Genomic DNA, 13,814 nt, shown 5'->3' with positions numbered 1-13,814 from the left:
GGCAACGAGTTCCACGCAGCAATCAACTTCTTCACAGAGCACAGCAATCGAGCTTGTCTTTCCCCAAGCTCCACAATCAGAGGCTCTCTGCCTTAAGAGCCTTGCTTGCCAATCAAGCCCTGATCAGCTGCAGGTGTGTGGTTTTAATTGCTGCCTTCCACCAGATGGGGCCAAGACTCTCTCTGGGTGGAGCCATCTTAGGGGGATGTATTTGCCCTACAGGACACAGCATCTCGTGACATCACAATATATATATAAAAAAAAAAAAAATCCTCGTCTCACCCACCATGGGTGGTGTCTGTCCCCATTTCAGCTCGGGTCCTCTACCAGAGGCCAGGAAGCTTGAGGGTTCTGCGCAGTATCCGTGCTGTTCCCAGCACTGCGCTTTTCTGGACCGAGATATCCGATGTTGTTCCCGGGATCTGTTGCAACCACTCGTCGAGTTTGGGGGTCACTGCCCCAAGTGCTCCGACCACCACAGGCACGACTGTCACCTTTACCTTCCAGGCTCTCTCCAGCTCCTCTCTGAGCCCTTGGTATTTCTCGATTTTCTCATGTTCCTTCTTTCTGATGTTCCCATCACTCGGGACCGCTACATCCACGACAACGGCTTTCCTTTCCCCTTTATCTATGACCACGATATCTGGTTGGTTGGCCATTACCATCTTGTCAGTCTGTATCTGGAAGTCCCACAGGATTTTTGCTCGGTCATTCTCCACCACCTTGGGAGGTGTTTCCCATTTTGACCTTGGGGTTTCCAGTCCATACTCCGCACAGATGTTTCGGTAGACTATGCCAGCCACCTGGTTATGGCGCTCCATGTAGGCTTTCCCTGCCAGCATCTTACACCCTGCAGTTACGTGTTGGATTGTCTCAGGTGCCTCTTTGCACAACCTACACCTTGGGTCTTGTCTGGTGTGGTATATCCTTGCCTCTATGGCTCTGGTGTTCAGGGCCTGTTCTTGGGCAGCCAGGATGAGTGCCTCTGTGCTGTCCTTTAGGCCAGCCCTCTCTAGCCACTGATAGGACTTCTTGAGATCAGCCACTTCTGCTATGGTTCGGTGGTACATCCCGTGTAGGGGCTTTTCCTCCCATGATTGTCCCTCTTCCAGCACCTCATCCTCTGTTCCCCATTGACTGAGACATTCTCTGAGTACATCATCCGTTGGAGCCTTCTCTTTGATGTATTCATGGAGCTTGGATGTTTCATCCTGGACAGTGGCTCTCACACTCACTAGTCCCCGGCCTCCTTCCTTACGGCTTGTGTACAGTCTCAGGGTGCTGGACTTGGGATGGAACCCTCCGTGCATGGTGAGGAGTTTTCGGGTCTTAACATCTGTGGTCTGAATCTCTTCCTTTGGCCACCTTATTATTCCTGCAGGGTATCTGATCACTGGCAGGGCATAGCTGTTTATTGCCCGGGTCTTGTTCTTGCCATTGAGCTGGCTTCTGAGGACTTGCCTCACCCGCTGGAGGTATTTGGTCGTAGCCGCTTTCCTTGTTGCTAATTCGAGGTTGCCATTGGCCTGTGGTATACCAAGGTACTTGTAGCTGTTTTCAATGTCTGCTATTGTTCCTTCAGGGAGTGAGACCCCTTCAGTGTGAACTACCTTGCCCCTCTTAGTCACCATCCGACTACATTTCTCCAGCCCGAATGACATTCCGATATCACTGCTGTAGATCCTGGTTGTGTGGATCAGGGAGTCTATGTCCCTATCGCTCTTAGCATACAGCTTGATGTCATCCATGTAGAGGAGGTGACTGATCGTAGCTCCATTTCTGAGGCGGTATCCATAGCCTGTCTTGGCGATTATCTGGCTGAGGGGGTTCAGTCCTATGCAGAACAGCAGTGGGGAGAGTGCATCACCTTGGTATATGCCACATTTGATGGACACTTGCGTTAGTGGCTTGCCATTGGCTTCAAGTGTGGTTTTCCACATCCTCATCGAGTTTGCAACGAAGGCTCTCAGGGTCCTGTTGACTTTATACAACTCCAAGCATTCATTGATCCATGTGTGTGGCATCGAGTCATATGCTTTCTTGTAATCAATCCAGGCTGTGCACAGGTTGGTATGTCGGGACCTGCAGTCTTGAGCGACTGTTCTGTCAACCAGCAGCTGATGTTTGGCACCTCTAGTATCTCTACTAATGCCTTTCTGTGCTTTGCTCATGTATTGATCCATGTGTCCACTTATCTTAGCCGCAATGATGCCTGACATGAGCTTCCATGTTGTGGAGAGACAGGTTATTGGCCGATAGTTGGAAGGAACTGCACCCTTTGAGGAATCCTTCATGATCAGGATTGTTCGCCCTTCGGTTAGCCATCCTGGGTGAGTCCCATCCATCAGCAGCTGGTTCATTTGTGCTGCTAGGCGCTCGTGGAGAGCTGTGAGTTTCTTTAGCCAGTAGGTGTGGACCATATCTGGGCCTGGTGCCGTCCAGTTTTTCATACCTGAGACTCTTCCTTGTATATCTGCCGCTGTGATGGTAACTGGGTTCTGTTCAGGGAGGTTGCTGTGCTCCTCTTTCAGAGTCACCAGCCATTGTGCACTGCTGTTATGTACGACCTCCTTCTCCCATATGCCTTTCCAGTATCTTTCAGTTTCCAGCCTTGGAGGGTCTGCTCTGCTGTTAGAACCCTGCCACTGAGCGTACACTTTCGCAGGTTGTGTTGCGAACAGCCTGTTTATTCTTCTGGCCTCATTCTCTTTCGTGTACCTCTTTAGGCGACTGGCCAAGGCCTGGAGCCTTTGTTTGGCAGTTTCGAGTGCTTCAGGTATGGTTATCTGCATGTACCTCTTGGGTATTGGCCTTTTATTCACACCTCTCTGGGTCTCCGTCAATTGACTCACATCTTTATATGTGTATATATATATATATATATATATATATATATATATATATATATATATATATATATATATATATATATATATATATATATATATATATATATATATATATATATATATATATATATGCGCTCCCCCCTATCTGTCTGACCTAATTCAAATCTCCGTTCCCTCTCGTTCCTCCCTCCACCTCTGTATGTCCTCTGCCCGTCTCACAACGATGGGGTGCAGAGCTTTCAGCTGCTCCGCTCCCAAACTCTGGAACTCACTTCCACCCAACATCCATAACATTGACTCCCTTCCTACTTTCAAATCTCAACTGAAAACCCACATGTTTAAACTTGCTTTCATGGTCTAGTTTAATCTGCTGTTTTATTATTTATTGTTTTATTCATGATTATACTGTTTTGTGTATTGTCTTTGTTGTAAAGTGTCCTTGGGTGTTCAGAAAGGCGCTTGTAAATTAAATGTATTATTATTATTATAAATGAACGGCGCCTTATCAAGTTGTTTACAGTATATTGAACATGTCCATAAGCTTGCAATATGGAGATCTAAATGGCTTGTCGAGTTGGTTGTAGATAAATCTTACTTTTTGAAGGCGTGCTGTGGTAGGCACAAGGACAGCTATGGGCAAACTACGGCCCGCGGGCCACATACGGCCCGTTAGGCTTTTTAATCCGGTCCGCCGAATGTGTCCAAATTATAGTAAAAAGAGTGTATGTCGTTGGTCGTCATGGTACACAATGCAATGTTTGCGTGTCACAAATTTTGTTAGCTTCTTTTGAATCTTTCGTCTAGGCTGAGGTTCTGTGCATCTATTTTGGAAAATAATATGCAAACTTACGACCTTCTAACGCTTGGGAAAGTCTGAAGCACGAAGCAGGCTACTGATTGGCCGCCGTGCCAAGTACGCAAATTTCAACTGCAGGTAGCCTATGTCTGTGTGCTTGGCAACGATACACGTGTACTGTTTGCGCGTGAAGGCAAGGGCGTCCGTGGCGAGTTTGTAGAGTGCGCGGTCAGGACAATCCATCCATGATTTTGCAGAGTTTAACACAAATAGATATTATTGAGCTTGAGTATTTTGTTGTGTAATATGTTTTGAATGTTGAAAGTGAAAGTTTCAATAAATGTAGATTTCTAATTTAAAACAGATTCCCATCTTACAGACAGCGCACCGTCGGCGCTCAAACACCTGACATGCCCCGGCGCCCACTTCCGCCTTCGTCGTTGACTCCAAAAATGTCAGGCACCTGAACACAGACAACACACCGTCTGCAAGACAAGAATCCGTTTTAAATTAGATATCAAGTAGGCAGGATGAACTTAATACAACTAATGTTGATTTCTTTATCTTTGCACCTTTGATTGAAATTTACAGTTAATAAATTGGGTTGTAGTGTTCTTACTGTGCTATGAGGTTTGTACACACTGCATTTAAAGGACAACCGGCACCATTTTTTTTGTTTCCCACTGACATCAGAAAAACGTTTTATAGCATCTAAAATACCCAAATCAGGCAGGCTGATATTTTTAGTTAAATGAAAAACACCAATAAAAATGACTTCAAAATGAATCCGGAAATGGCCAGTTTCAGAAGGTCCCACCCCCTTGTTCGTGACGTCACGCCAATACGTCTTGCCTCGTTCGAGAATCAAAACAATGGCTTCAGATTCAGAAAAGATGCTTTCTTGTTACTCATTCAGTTATGAATATGATTCAAATAGTTCTGAAGAGTAAAGCATAAATGTTTGCAATTGATTAAAGGTGTCCTCCCATATCAATTCGAGCCGTCAATGACAACAATGTAGCACCCAGATAGATTGCGCCCAAGCTCCGTTGGAAATGGGCTGACTTGTCAGCTGGGAATTTTTGTCAGCGAATATCAAATAGTTGTCTTGGTGCAACACACAACGATTCACCATCGCGTTATTTATGTGTTTTCCTTCTAATTTCGCCATCAACACGGATCAACACGAAGTTTTCAGACTAAACAAAGTAAAAATGCATTGTGTGTCGCTTTCTCGGTCAGGGGCGGTCCAAACGTGACGTCACATGGGGATCGTCATCAACTCGAAAACAAGACTTCATGAATATTCAGCGCAAGTCTTAAAACGTAAACTATAGCTATATGCTGTGGAATCTTTGTAAAATACGCTCAGTCGAAATAATTTGAAGTGATTTTATAAATTATGGACATAACTTGTCCGGAGGCGTCGGTTGTCCTTTAATGCATTAGGTTTAGTATTTCTGGCCTAAACACCAAATGCTCCTGGCCCGGCCCCTCTGTCAAATCTTAGAACCCAATGCGGCCCGCGAGTCAAAAAGTTTGCCCACCCCTGACCTAGACAGATACGTGGACGATACTTTTGTCATAATTAAAAAACAAGAAATTCAATCCTTCAGAGATCACCTCAACTCGGTAGACATCAACATTAAATTTACTCGCGAGGACATTAAAGAGAACCAACTAGCCTTTTTGGATTGTAAAGTAATTAGAAAAGAGGACAGAGCACTAAAAACAGAAGTCTTTAGGAAGGCTACGCACACTGACCTGAGTTGTCGATTCTAACCACCCTTTACAACACAAACTAGAAGTTATCAGAACCCTCCAGCATAGGGCTAAACTAATATCAACTAGCGTCGATGGGTGAGAAGATGAGTCAAAACATATCAGGAGAGCACTCACAAACTGTGGGTACCCTCAGTGGTCATTTAACAAATGTCAGAAAGAAAGAATAGGGAATGAAACCAAAAATTGTGAAGATACAAAAATGAGAGGAGTAGCAGTACCTTACGTTGCAGGAGTTTCTGAAAAACTACAAAGAGTCCTTTGGCAACACAAAATTCCTACTTATTTCAAACCGATAAACACTTTAAGGCAAAAATTAGTGCATCCAAAAGATTGGCTGCCAAATGAAAAACAAAGTAATGTAGTTTATTCAATACATTGTAAAAATGAAAATTGTAAAGAGCAGTACATTGGGGAGACTAAACAATTTCTCAGAAAAAGAATTTATCAACATCGCAGGGATAATACTAGTGGGCCTCAGTCGGCAGTACATATGCACCTAAAAGCTAGCAACCACTCATTTGACAACAATGAGGTTAAAATCTGAGTGAAAGAACATAGATGGTTTGAAAGGGCAGTAAAAGAAGTGATTTTCATAAAACAGCTAAATCCTTCATTAAACCGATATGGTGGGGTGAGGTTCAATTTGAATCGTTCGTACAACAGCGTACTCAGGCAACATTGGATTAGTAATACTGATGAGGTGATACCGGAGGAAGTGGGGCAATCAGGCTAGTCGTTAGTCAGAACAATAGGAACAATCAGTGGAGCCGCAGGGAGTAGTCATCTGCTCCCCCCTGGAGCCGCAGGGAGTAGTCATCTGCTCCCCCCAACTTGAGAGCAGGGACCTATCATAGCAGAGTCCGGCACCGCCATGTATGGACAGTAGGGATATATAGGGCCTAAACTATCAGTAAGAATTTAGTTTGCTGACTAAGTTTCTTGGATAAGAAGCGAAACGTCCGACACCTTTAAAGAAGTACAGATGACGGCTGAAGAAACCTTTTCAGCTATATTTTACGTTTCAAGACTTGCGCTGAATATTCCGGAAGTCTTGCTTTTGAGTTGGTCACTATACGTCACTGAAGGAATGCCCCTGACTGAGAAAGGACATACAGTGAGACCTCAACTTACGAACGCCTTATAATACGAACTTTTCATCATACGAACGTCAAATTTATGAATATTAAGCCTCATAATAAGAACTATTTTCATCTTACGCATTTCGGTGGAAGTGTGTATACATAAATACATAATCTTCTGCGGAAGAACACGAAAGCACACGACCTTCGGCTCTGGCGGAGTGATCTTCGGCAACCGAACAGCACTCCAGCCGACGCTACTTTGCACACCCCCTCTCATTGAATGCACACGTCCATCGCCTACTTGCAGCTTTTTGCTTATACTTTTACGATTATGGCACCGAAAAAAACCCACCAAAGGCCCGTGTTCAGCCCAAGAAGAAACACAATGAAATCACCGTCGCTGAGAAGAAGGAGATAATTGAAAAACACGAACGACGTGTGCGTTTGTGTGATTTAGCGACAGAGCGCGGCTATGCTAAGTCCACCATCGCTACCATCCTTCGCATCAAAGAAGCTATCAAAGGTGCGGCTGTTGCAAAAGGTGTTTCCATGCTCTTAAAGCGACGGTCTCGGGCAATCGAAGAAGTTGAAAAACTTCTTTTAATTTGGATTCACGTAAAGCAGCTATCCGGCGACAGCGTGAGTAAAGCTATTTTATGCGAGAAAGCATGGCTAATTCACGCCGATATCGCCATGCGCCAACCTGGAAGTTCGGTGCTTATTCAGGATTTTAAAGCCCGTAACGTATGGTTCGAGAACATCTGAGGGCGAGGAGGAGAAGGCAATGTTGGCAAAGTGGAATCATGTGCAGGCTTTTACCGAACAGTTCCATCCAGAAAAGACTGGCTATGACAATCATCAACATGAGGAACGATAATGTGATGCCTCAGCCTCGTAACACCTTAAAAGTCAGAAAGCAACTGGTGTCAATTAAGAGGTTTTTAATCAACAAAAAGGATGAGGAGTCTCCAAAGAAGCAAAGAGAAGCCACACCAGAGGTTAAGTTACCAACAGTCCTTCTGTGACTCTCATTCCATAAGCCATCAATGACCATCAAAAAGGTAAATGCAGCTTTATTTTACAGCACAGTTTATTTCTTTAATTACCGTAATGTAATGTGCCTCTCTTTCCAAACAGCAAGTCCCTTTGACCTTCGACCTCCAACGCCATTCCATCAAGTCATCAATGACCATCACAAATGTAAATAAAGTGACTTTATGATACAATGCAGTGTATTTCTTTAATTACAATACCATAGCAAATTTATTATGCATAGGATAAGGTAGGTTGTGTGTAGTTTTAAGGCTTATTTAGTTGAAAAGTATATTTTATGGAAACCCGGGAACGGATTATTCCCATTTTAATGGTTTCCTATGGGATTTTTTTTTCTTCGAGATACACACTTTTCACCTTACACACTCTGTCTGGGAACCAATTAAGTTCGTAAGTTGAGGTCTCACTGTACCTTGCATCACCTCAATGCATTTTGAGGTACTTTGTTTGGTCTGAAAACTTTGTGTTGATCCGTGTTGATGGCGAAATTAGAAGGAAAACATAAATAATGCAATAGTGAATCGTTGTATGTGTCTTTGATATTCGTTGACAAAAATTCCAAGCTGAAAAATAAACCCATTTCCAACGGAGCTCTGGCGCCACCTTCTGCATTTTCTGTGACGCTACACATCAGTATTGATCCCTCAAAATGACCCGGAAGACCTTCTTTAATTGATTGCAAACATTTATACTTTCCTCTTCAGAACTATTTGAATCATATTCATAACTAGATGTGTAACAAGAAAGCATATTTTCCGAATCTGAAGCCATTGTTTTGATTCTCGAGCAAGGCAAGACGTCTTGGCGTGACGTCACGAACTGCGGACGGGACTTTCTGAAAATGCCCAATTCGCAGCTCAATTTTTTGCAGATTTTGGACACTTTAAGTCATTTTTATTGGTGTTTTGCATTTTACTAAAAATATCAGCCTGCGTGTTTTGGGTATTTTAGATTCTATAAAACAGACCTGGGCAAATTACGGCCCGCGGGCCACATCCGGCCCTTTGTACGTCCCTGTCCGGCCCGCGTGAGGCCATAAATTAAACAAGAAATTGATTTAACTTCTATTTTGAAAAGCGTTAGGTCATTACGTATGCACGACGTAGACTCTACGTCTTATGTGTATATACGCGAGAGTCTTACGTGTATACACGGAAGTGAGTGAAGGCGATTCTGTTCGCCAGGTTACCCTCAAGGCTCAAGATGTCGGCACACCCCAAGAAAAGAAAAGTTGATAACGAATGCCGTATTTTCAACAAGACATGGACTGACAAATATTTCTTTACAGAAATTAAAGGTAAAGCAGTGTGCTTAGTCTGTGGTACACAGATTGCTGTGTTTAAAGAATATAATTTGAATTGCCACTACACGACCAAGCATGAAGATAAATACAGAAATCTGGCTGGTGAAGAGCGTGCAAGGGTGTCTGATGGCTTGCTTGCAAAACTACAAACCCAACAAGGATGTTTCACTAAACTTCACACTCCCAGAGATGCAGCCGTCAGGACAAGTTATGTCATTTCTCACAAAATCGCCAGAAAAAGTAGGGCATTTTCCAACGGAGAGTTTATTAAGGAGTGTTTATTGGACTCTGCTGCGCTGATGTGCCCAGAGAAAAAGGGCGCGTTTGAGAACGTTTCACTCTCCCGACGCACTGTAACGAGGCGGATTGAGGACATCGCGGGAAACTTAGAGCTTCAGCTGAAGAACAGAGCGGCCGACTTTGACTTTTTTTCTCTGGCTTTGGATGAGAGCTGCGATGTACGTGACACCGCCCAGCTGCTCATCTTCTTACGTGGAATAACCGCAGACTTTGAAATCACGGAGGAGTTGGCAGCCATGCAGTCAATAAAAGGGACAACCACTGGTAATGACTTGTTCAGAGAGGTAAATGCATGTATGGCCATGTTAGGACTGAAATGGGACAAGCTTGCAAATCTAACCGGGAAAAATGTTGGACTTTTAAAGAGAATGCAGGATAAAGTGACAGAAATGAACCCTGATCAGAAATTGACATTTTTGCATTGTATCATACACCAGGAATTGTTGTGTAAGACAGTGTTAAAAATGAAACATGTCGTTGATGCTGTCACGAAAATAGTTAATTTCATCAGAGCGAGAGCTTTAAATCACAGACAGTTTGTTGCTTTGTTGGAGGAAAATGAGGCTGAACATGGTGACATAAGCTATCCTGCACTGTTTGGTGGCTCAGCCTTGGCAAGGTTCTGAAAAGTGTCTGGGACCAGAGAGACCAGATTCAGGAGTTCTGTATTCAGAAAGGTCATGACGTCCCAGAACTTTCAGATAACGACTGGTTGGCAGACCTCGGATTCGATGTGGATGTGACTGCACTAATGAACGAACTAAATGTCAAAATGCAGAGCAAGGGCCTTTTTGTGCATGAGATGTACAGTGCAGTGAAGGCTTTCATGAGAAAACTGCAGCTTCTCTCAAGCCAAGTGAAGGTCAACATTCTGACCCACTTGCCAACACTTAAGGAAGCCAAAAGATCAGGTGATCACCTCCAAAAGTACTCAACCACGTTAGAAGCATTGCATGCAGTTTACAAGGCGATTTCAAGATTTCAAAACTCTTGATAGTGAAATGCACATGGTTTCTTCTCCCTTCAACTGCAATGTGGATGATGCACCAAGTGAAGTTCAGATGGAACTCATTGATCTGCAGTCTGACACACTTCTGGCAGATCACTTCAAGTCAGTCTCACTGCTGAACTTTTACTCCACCCTCAAAGAGGAGAATTTTCCACACCTGAGGAGGCATGCTCAGAGGATCCTAGTCCTCTTTGGATCGACCTATCATTGTGAACAGACATTCTCAGTAATGAAGTTCAACAAATCCAAACACAGATCCTCTATGACTGATGACCACCTCTCAGCTGTCCTTCGGATAGCCACTTCAGACATTCCGCCAGATTTCAATGACCTTGTTCAATCCCAGAACAGACTGGATTATTTTCACTGAAGAGGTAACATGAGGTGGAAAACATTACAAGTTATTGTTTGTGGAGATTAACAAGTTAAAAATAAATTGCACTGGTTCAATAATTGTTTTTCTTATTTAACCAATACACCACAATTTCACATAACCTAATAGAAATATTTACAGAGTGCTTTATTCTTCTGATTATCAGTACCAGCTATTCAAAATATTTAATTTGAGAATTTACAATGAAAGAAAGTTGGTGGCCCTCTGACACAAAGTTTCTCATGCGGCCTCTGATAAAAATTAATTGCCCACCCCTGCTATAAAACGTTTTTCTGATGTTAGGAAACAAAAAAAAGTGACGTCGGTTGTCCTTTAAAGGACAACCGACATCACTTTTTTGTTTCCTAACTGACATCAGAAAAAAACGTTTTATAGCATCTAAAATACCCAAAACATGCAAGCTGAAAATGACTTAGTGTCCAAAATCTGCCACAAATCAGCTCGAAACTAGGGATTTTCAGAAAGTCCCGCCCCCAGTTCATGACATCACGCCAAGTCGTCTTGCCTTGCTCAAGAAACAAAACAATGGGCTCACGGAGTTCAGATTCGGAGAAGATGCTTTCTTGTTACTCATCCAGTTATGAATATGATTCAAATAGGTCAGAGGAAAGCATAAATGTTTGAAATAGATTAAAGGAGTCCTCCCATATCAATTCGAGCCGTCAATGACAGTAATGTAGCGTCCCAGAAAATGCACAAGATAGTGCCCATGCTCCATTGGAAATGGGCTGATTTGTCTGATGGGAATTTGTGTCAGCGGATATCAAATAGTAGTCTTGGTGCAACACACAACGATTCACCATCACTTTATGTCTTTTCCTTCTAATTTCACCATCAACACGGATCAACACGAATTTCAGACCAAACAAAGTCCCGCAAAAAGCATTGTGTGTCGCTTTTTCCGCGACACACGAAATCTGCGATGCACTGAAACGACAATAAGTTAACCACAAGGTACCGGGGATCACCCAAGTATTTTCTGCTGTATTCCGAGACAATGCAATAGAAAAGACACTTTGTAGAGAGCTTTAAATTAAAATTTTTATATACTTCTTTATTTGAAATGGTTGTCACCATGCAGCAGGGTAAAAATTACCTCTCTGAACTTCTGGTACAGTTTAGTGGCATCCAAATCCGTGGGCGACAAGACGTCATCGTTCTCTGGCAAGTCAAACACTTCGATGATCTTTCCCGCACCTGCCGTGACGGGCGTCGCATCTTCGTCATCTGTGGCGTACTCGCCTGTCTGCTTGAAGATCAGAAAGAGCGATGTCAGTCACAGATAAGGGTCTCATAGATGTCTGGGATGCATGTATTGCATTGTATTTTGTACAGCCACCCTCATTTCAAGCTCATATAACTCCAGACCCATATAATTTAGGAAATAACTTTTTTTTCTGATGAAAGAAGACTGCCTAAGGTTTCTTACGTTGCATTGGATGTTTAAGTAGTCCTAAAAGTTAACATCCTGTGGGCCCTGGAATTCAAGTGACAATGACAAAAACCCTGGCACTGGAGTGGACACATTTTTGCACATCGTCCGGCAGTGAATGAGTTAACTGACAGATGGCCAAGTTTAAGCGCTTGATGACAAATAGTTCCACGCAAAAGTGTGCGCATGTCACAGGATCAGACGCCAATAAACAGCCGTCAGTCACATTTGGATATGGAGCCTTTATCCCAGCTCACCCGAGGAGAAATTTGCTGGAAATTTTATAGGCGTATTAATATTGATGAGTTGTACTTATTGCCGCTTAGATCTTGATCATGATTTTGTTATGGTATAATCCGACAAAGCTTTGAATGAACAGAAGCTCGTTTCAATTTTTATAGACTACCGGTGGATGATTTATGTTTCCATAAAACTTGAAACCTAACTTAAAGATATTATATTTTCGCTAAGTTTATTTGTGTGTAGTCAGACACTGAATTACACCGATCATAGTCATTACCTCATCATCATCATCAGCGTCATACTGGGTGCACTGCTGCTCTAGGAGTTCTCTTTGTCTCTTCTCCTGCTCCAGGGTCTGCTGGATGAGCGTAGCCACCTCACTCTGCTGGCCCGGGCGCTCTCGGCCAATGACAAAGCTGCATTTGGAGACAGACAGTCAGGTGACCTTTCACAGAGTGGAAACGGAATCCTGACCTACTACACCCCGATGGTGCTCCATTCGAATCCAGAAACTGTGGTAACTATAAAATGCACTTGAATTCTTCTCCTGTGCTGTATGTGTGCAGATTCCAATGTGCCGAATTTTCCGGTATACATACGGTGCAACCAAAATCCTTGATTTTCTTCAAAAGATGTCCCTGCACCTTACACGCAGGTGCGCCTTATATTATATTTGGATTTTTTTTTTCATTCATTGAAGGTTTGCCTAATAGTCCGGTGCGCCTTATATATGGAAAACGTTTGAAAATACACCATTCATTTGGGGGTGCGCCTTATACTCCGGTGCACCTTATACACCAGAAAATATGGTAATATTGAGCGACAACAGGTCTCGTAACTACTGTCAGCACCCACTGACTCAATTTCCTCCGTTACCTCAGCCTCTAATGTAGCGCCTTATAATGTGGTGTGCCTTATATTTGGAAAACTTTGATCTATTGATATATTATATTTAGACAACTTTTTTCATTCATTGATGATGCGCCTTGTAGTCCGGTGCACCTTATATAGAAAAAGTAAAAAATATACACCATTCATTGCTGGTGCGCCTTATACTCCGGCGCGTCTTATACACCGGGAAATATGGTATATGGCTTTCAAAGTGTAATTAAAAACACGTTAAAGAACAATAAGACTTTTCTTTCGTCATCCCTTGAGGTTTAGATTTTTATTTTATTTTATCCCCCTTTGTCAAACAAGTGCCTTTTTGGCCCAATGGCTGTTCCTTATCATCTAATTTGTAACCCAAAATACAGTAAATTCTCGTTATATGGATATCGGTTATATCGATAGTACTGCTTATTACAATACTATTTCTATGAACGCAAGGAGAAAATGTACATGCCGCAGGATCGGATATATCGATAGTCCGGTTATATCGATATTTTTTCCGACTCCCGAGAATATCGATATAACGAGACTTTACTGTACTATAATTAGAAGATGGGCTGCAAGTTCTCAGAGCGACGTGTTCTGGTGACCCATCTTAGTTCAACTGAGCTGGAAAGCTTTCTAATATGAAGGCAGTGCAGACACGGTCTTACGCTCCAGCAGAGGCGCCTTTTATT

General features: G+C 43.0%; 1 protein-coding gene and 1 pseudogene across 8 annotated transcripts in view; one reads left to right on the top strand and one right to left on the bottom strand.

The window, feature by feature from the left end:
- ppp1r9a (protein phosphatase 1, regulatory subunit 9A) overlaps nt 1-13,814 on the bottom strand; it is a 67,563-nt gene that overhangs the window by 24,772 nt on the left and 28,977 nt on the right. For 5 of the 8 annotated variants that reach the window (XM_089022952.1, XM_089022955.1, XM_089022956.1 and 2 more), the window contains exons 6-7: nt 12,524-12,662; nt 11,668-11,820 (exon numbers count right to left, since the gene is read on the bottom strand). In XM_089022952.1, coding sequence (XP_088879078.1) covers nt 11,668-11,820; nt 12,524-12,662 — 292 coding nt within the window. The remainder of the gene's footprint in view (nt 1-11,667; nt 11,821-12,523; nt 12,663-13,814) is intronic. The other 3 variants (XM_089022954.1, XM_089022959.1, XM_089022957.1) reach the window with 1 other exon arrangement.
- On the top strand, nt 9,168-10,162 carry LOC148882700 (general transcription factor II-I repeat domain-containing protein 2A-like; annotated as a pseudogene).

The sequence above is a fragment of the Hippocampus bargibanti genome, linkage group LG20 (assembly GCF_051943395.1).
Source record: "Hippocampus bargibanti isolate YZ-2025 linkage group LG20, ASM5194339v1, whole genome shotgun sequence".
Taxonomy (NCBI): Eukaryota; Metazoa; Chordata; class Actinopteri; order Syngnathiformes; family Syngnathidae; genus Hippocampus; species Hippocampus bargibanti.
The sequence above is the reverse complement of the archived record's forward strand: the minus strand, read 5'-3'. Positions and strand labels throughout refer to the sequence as shown.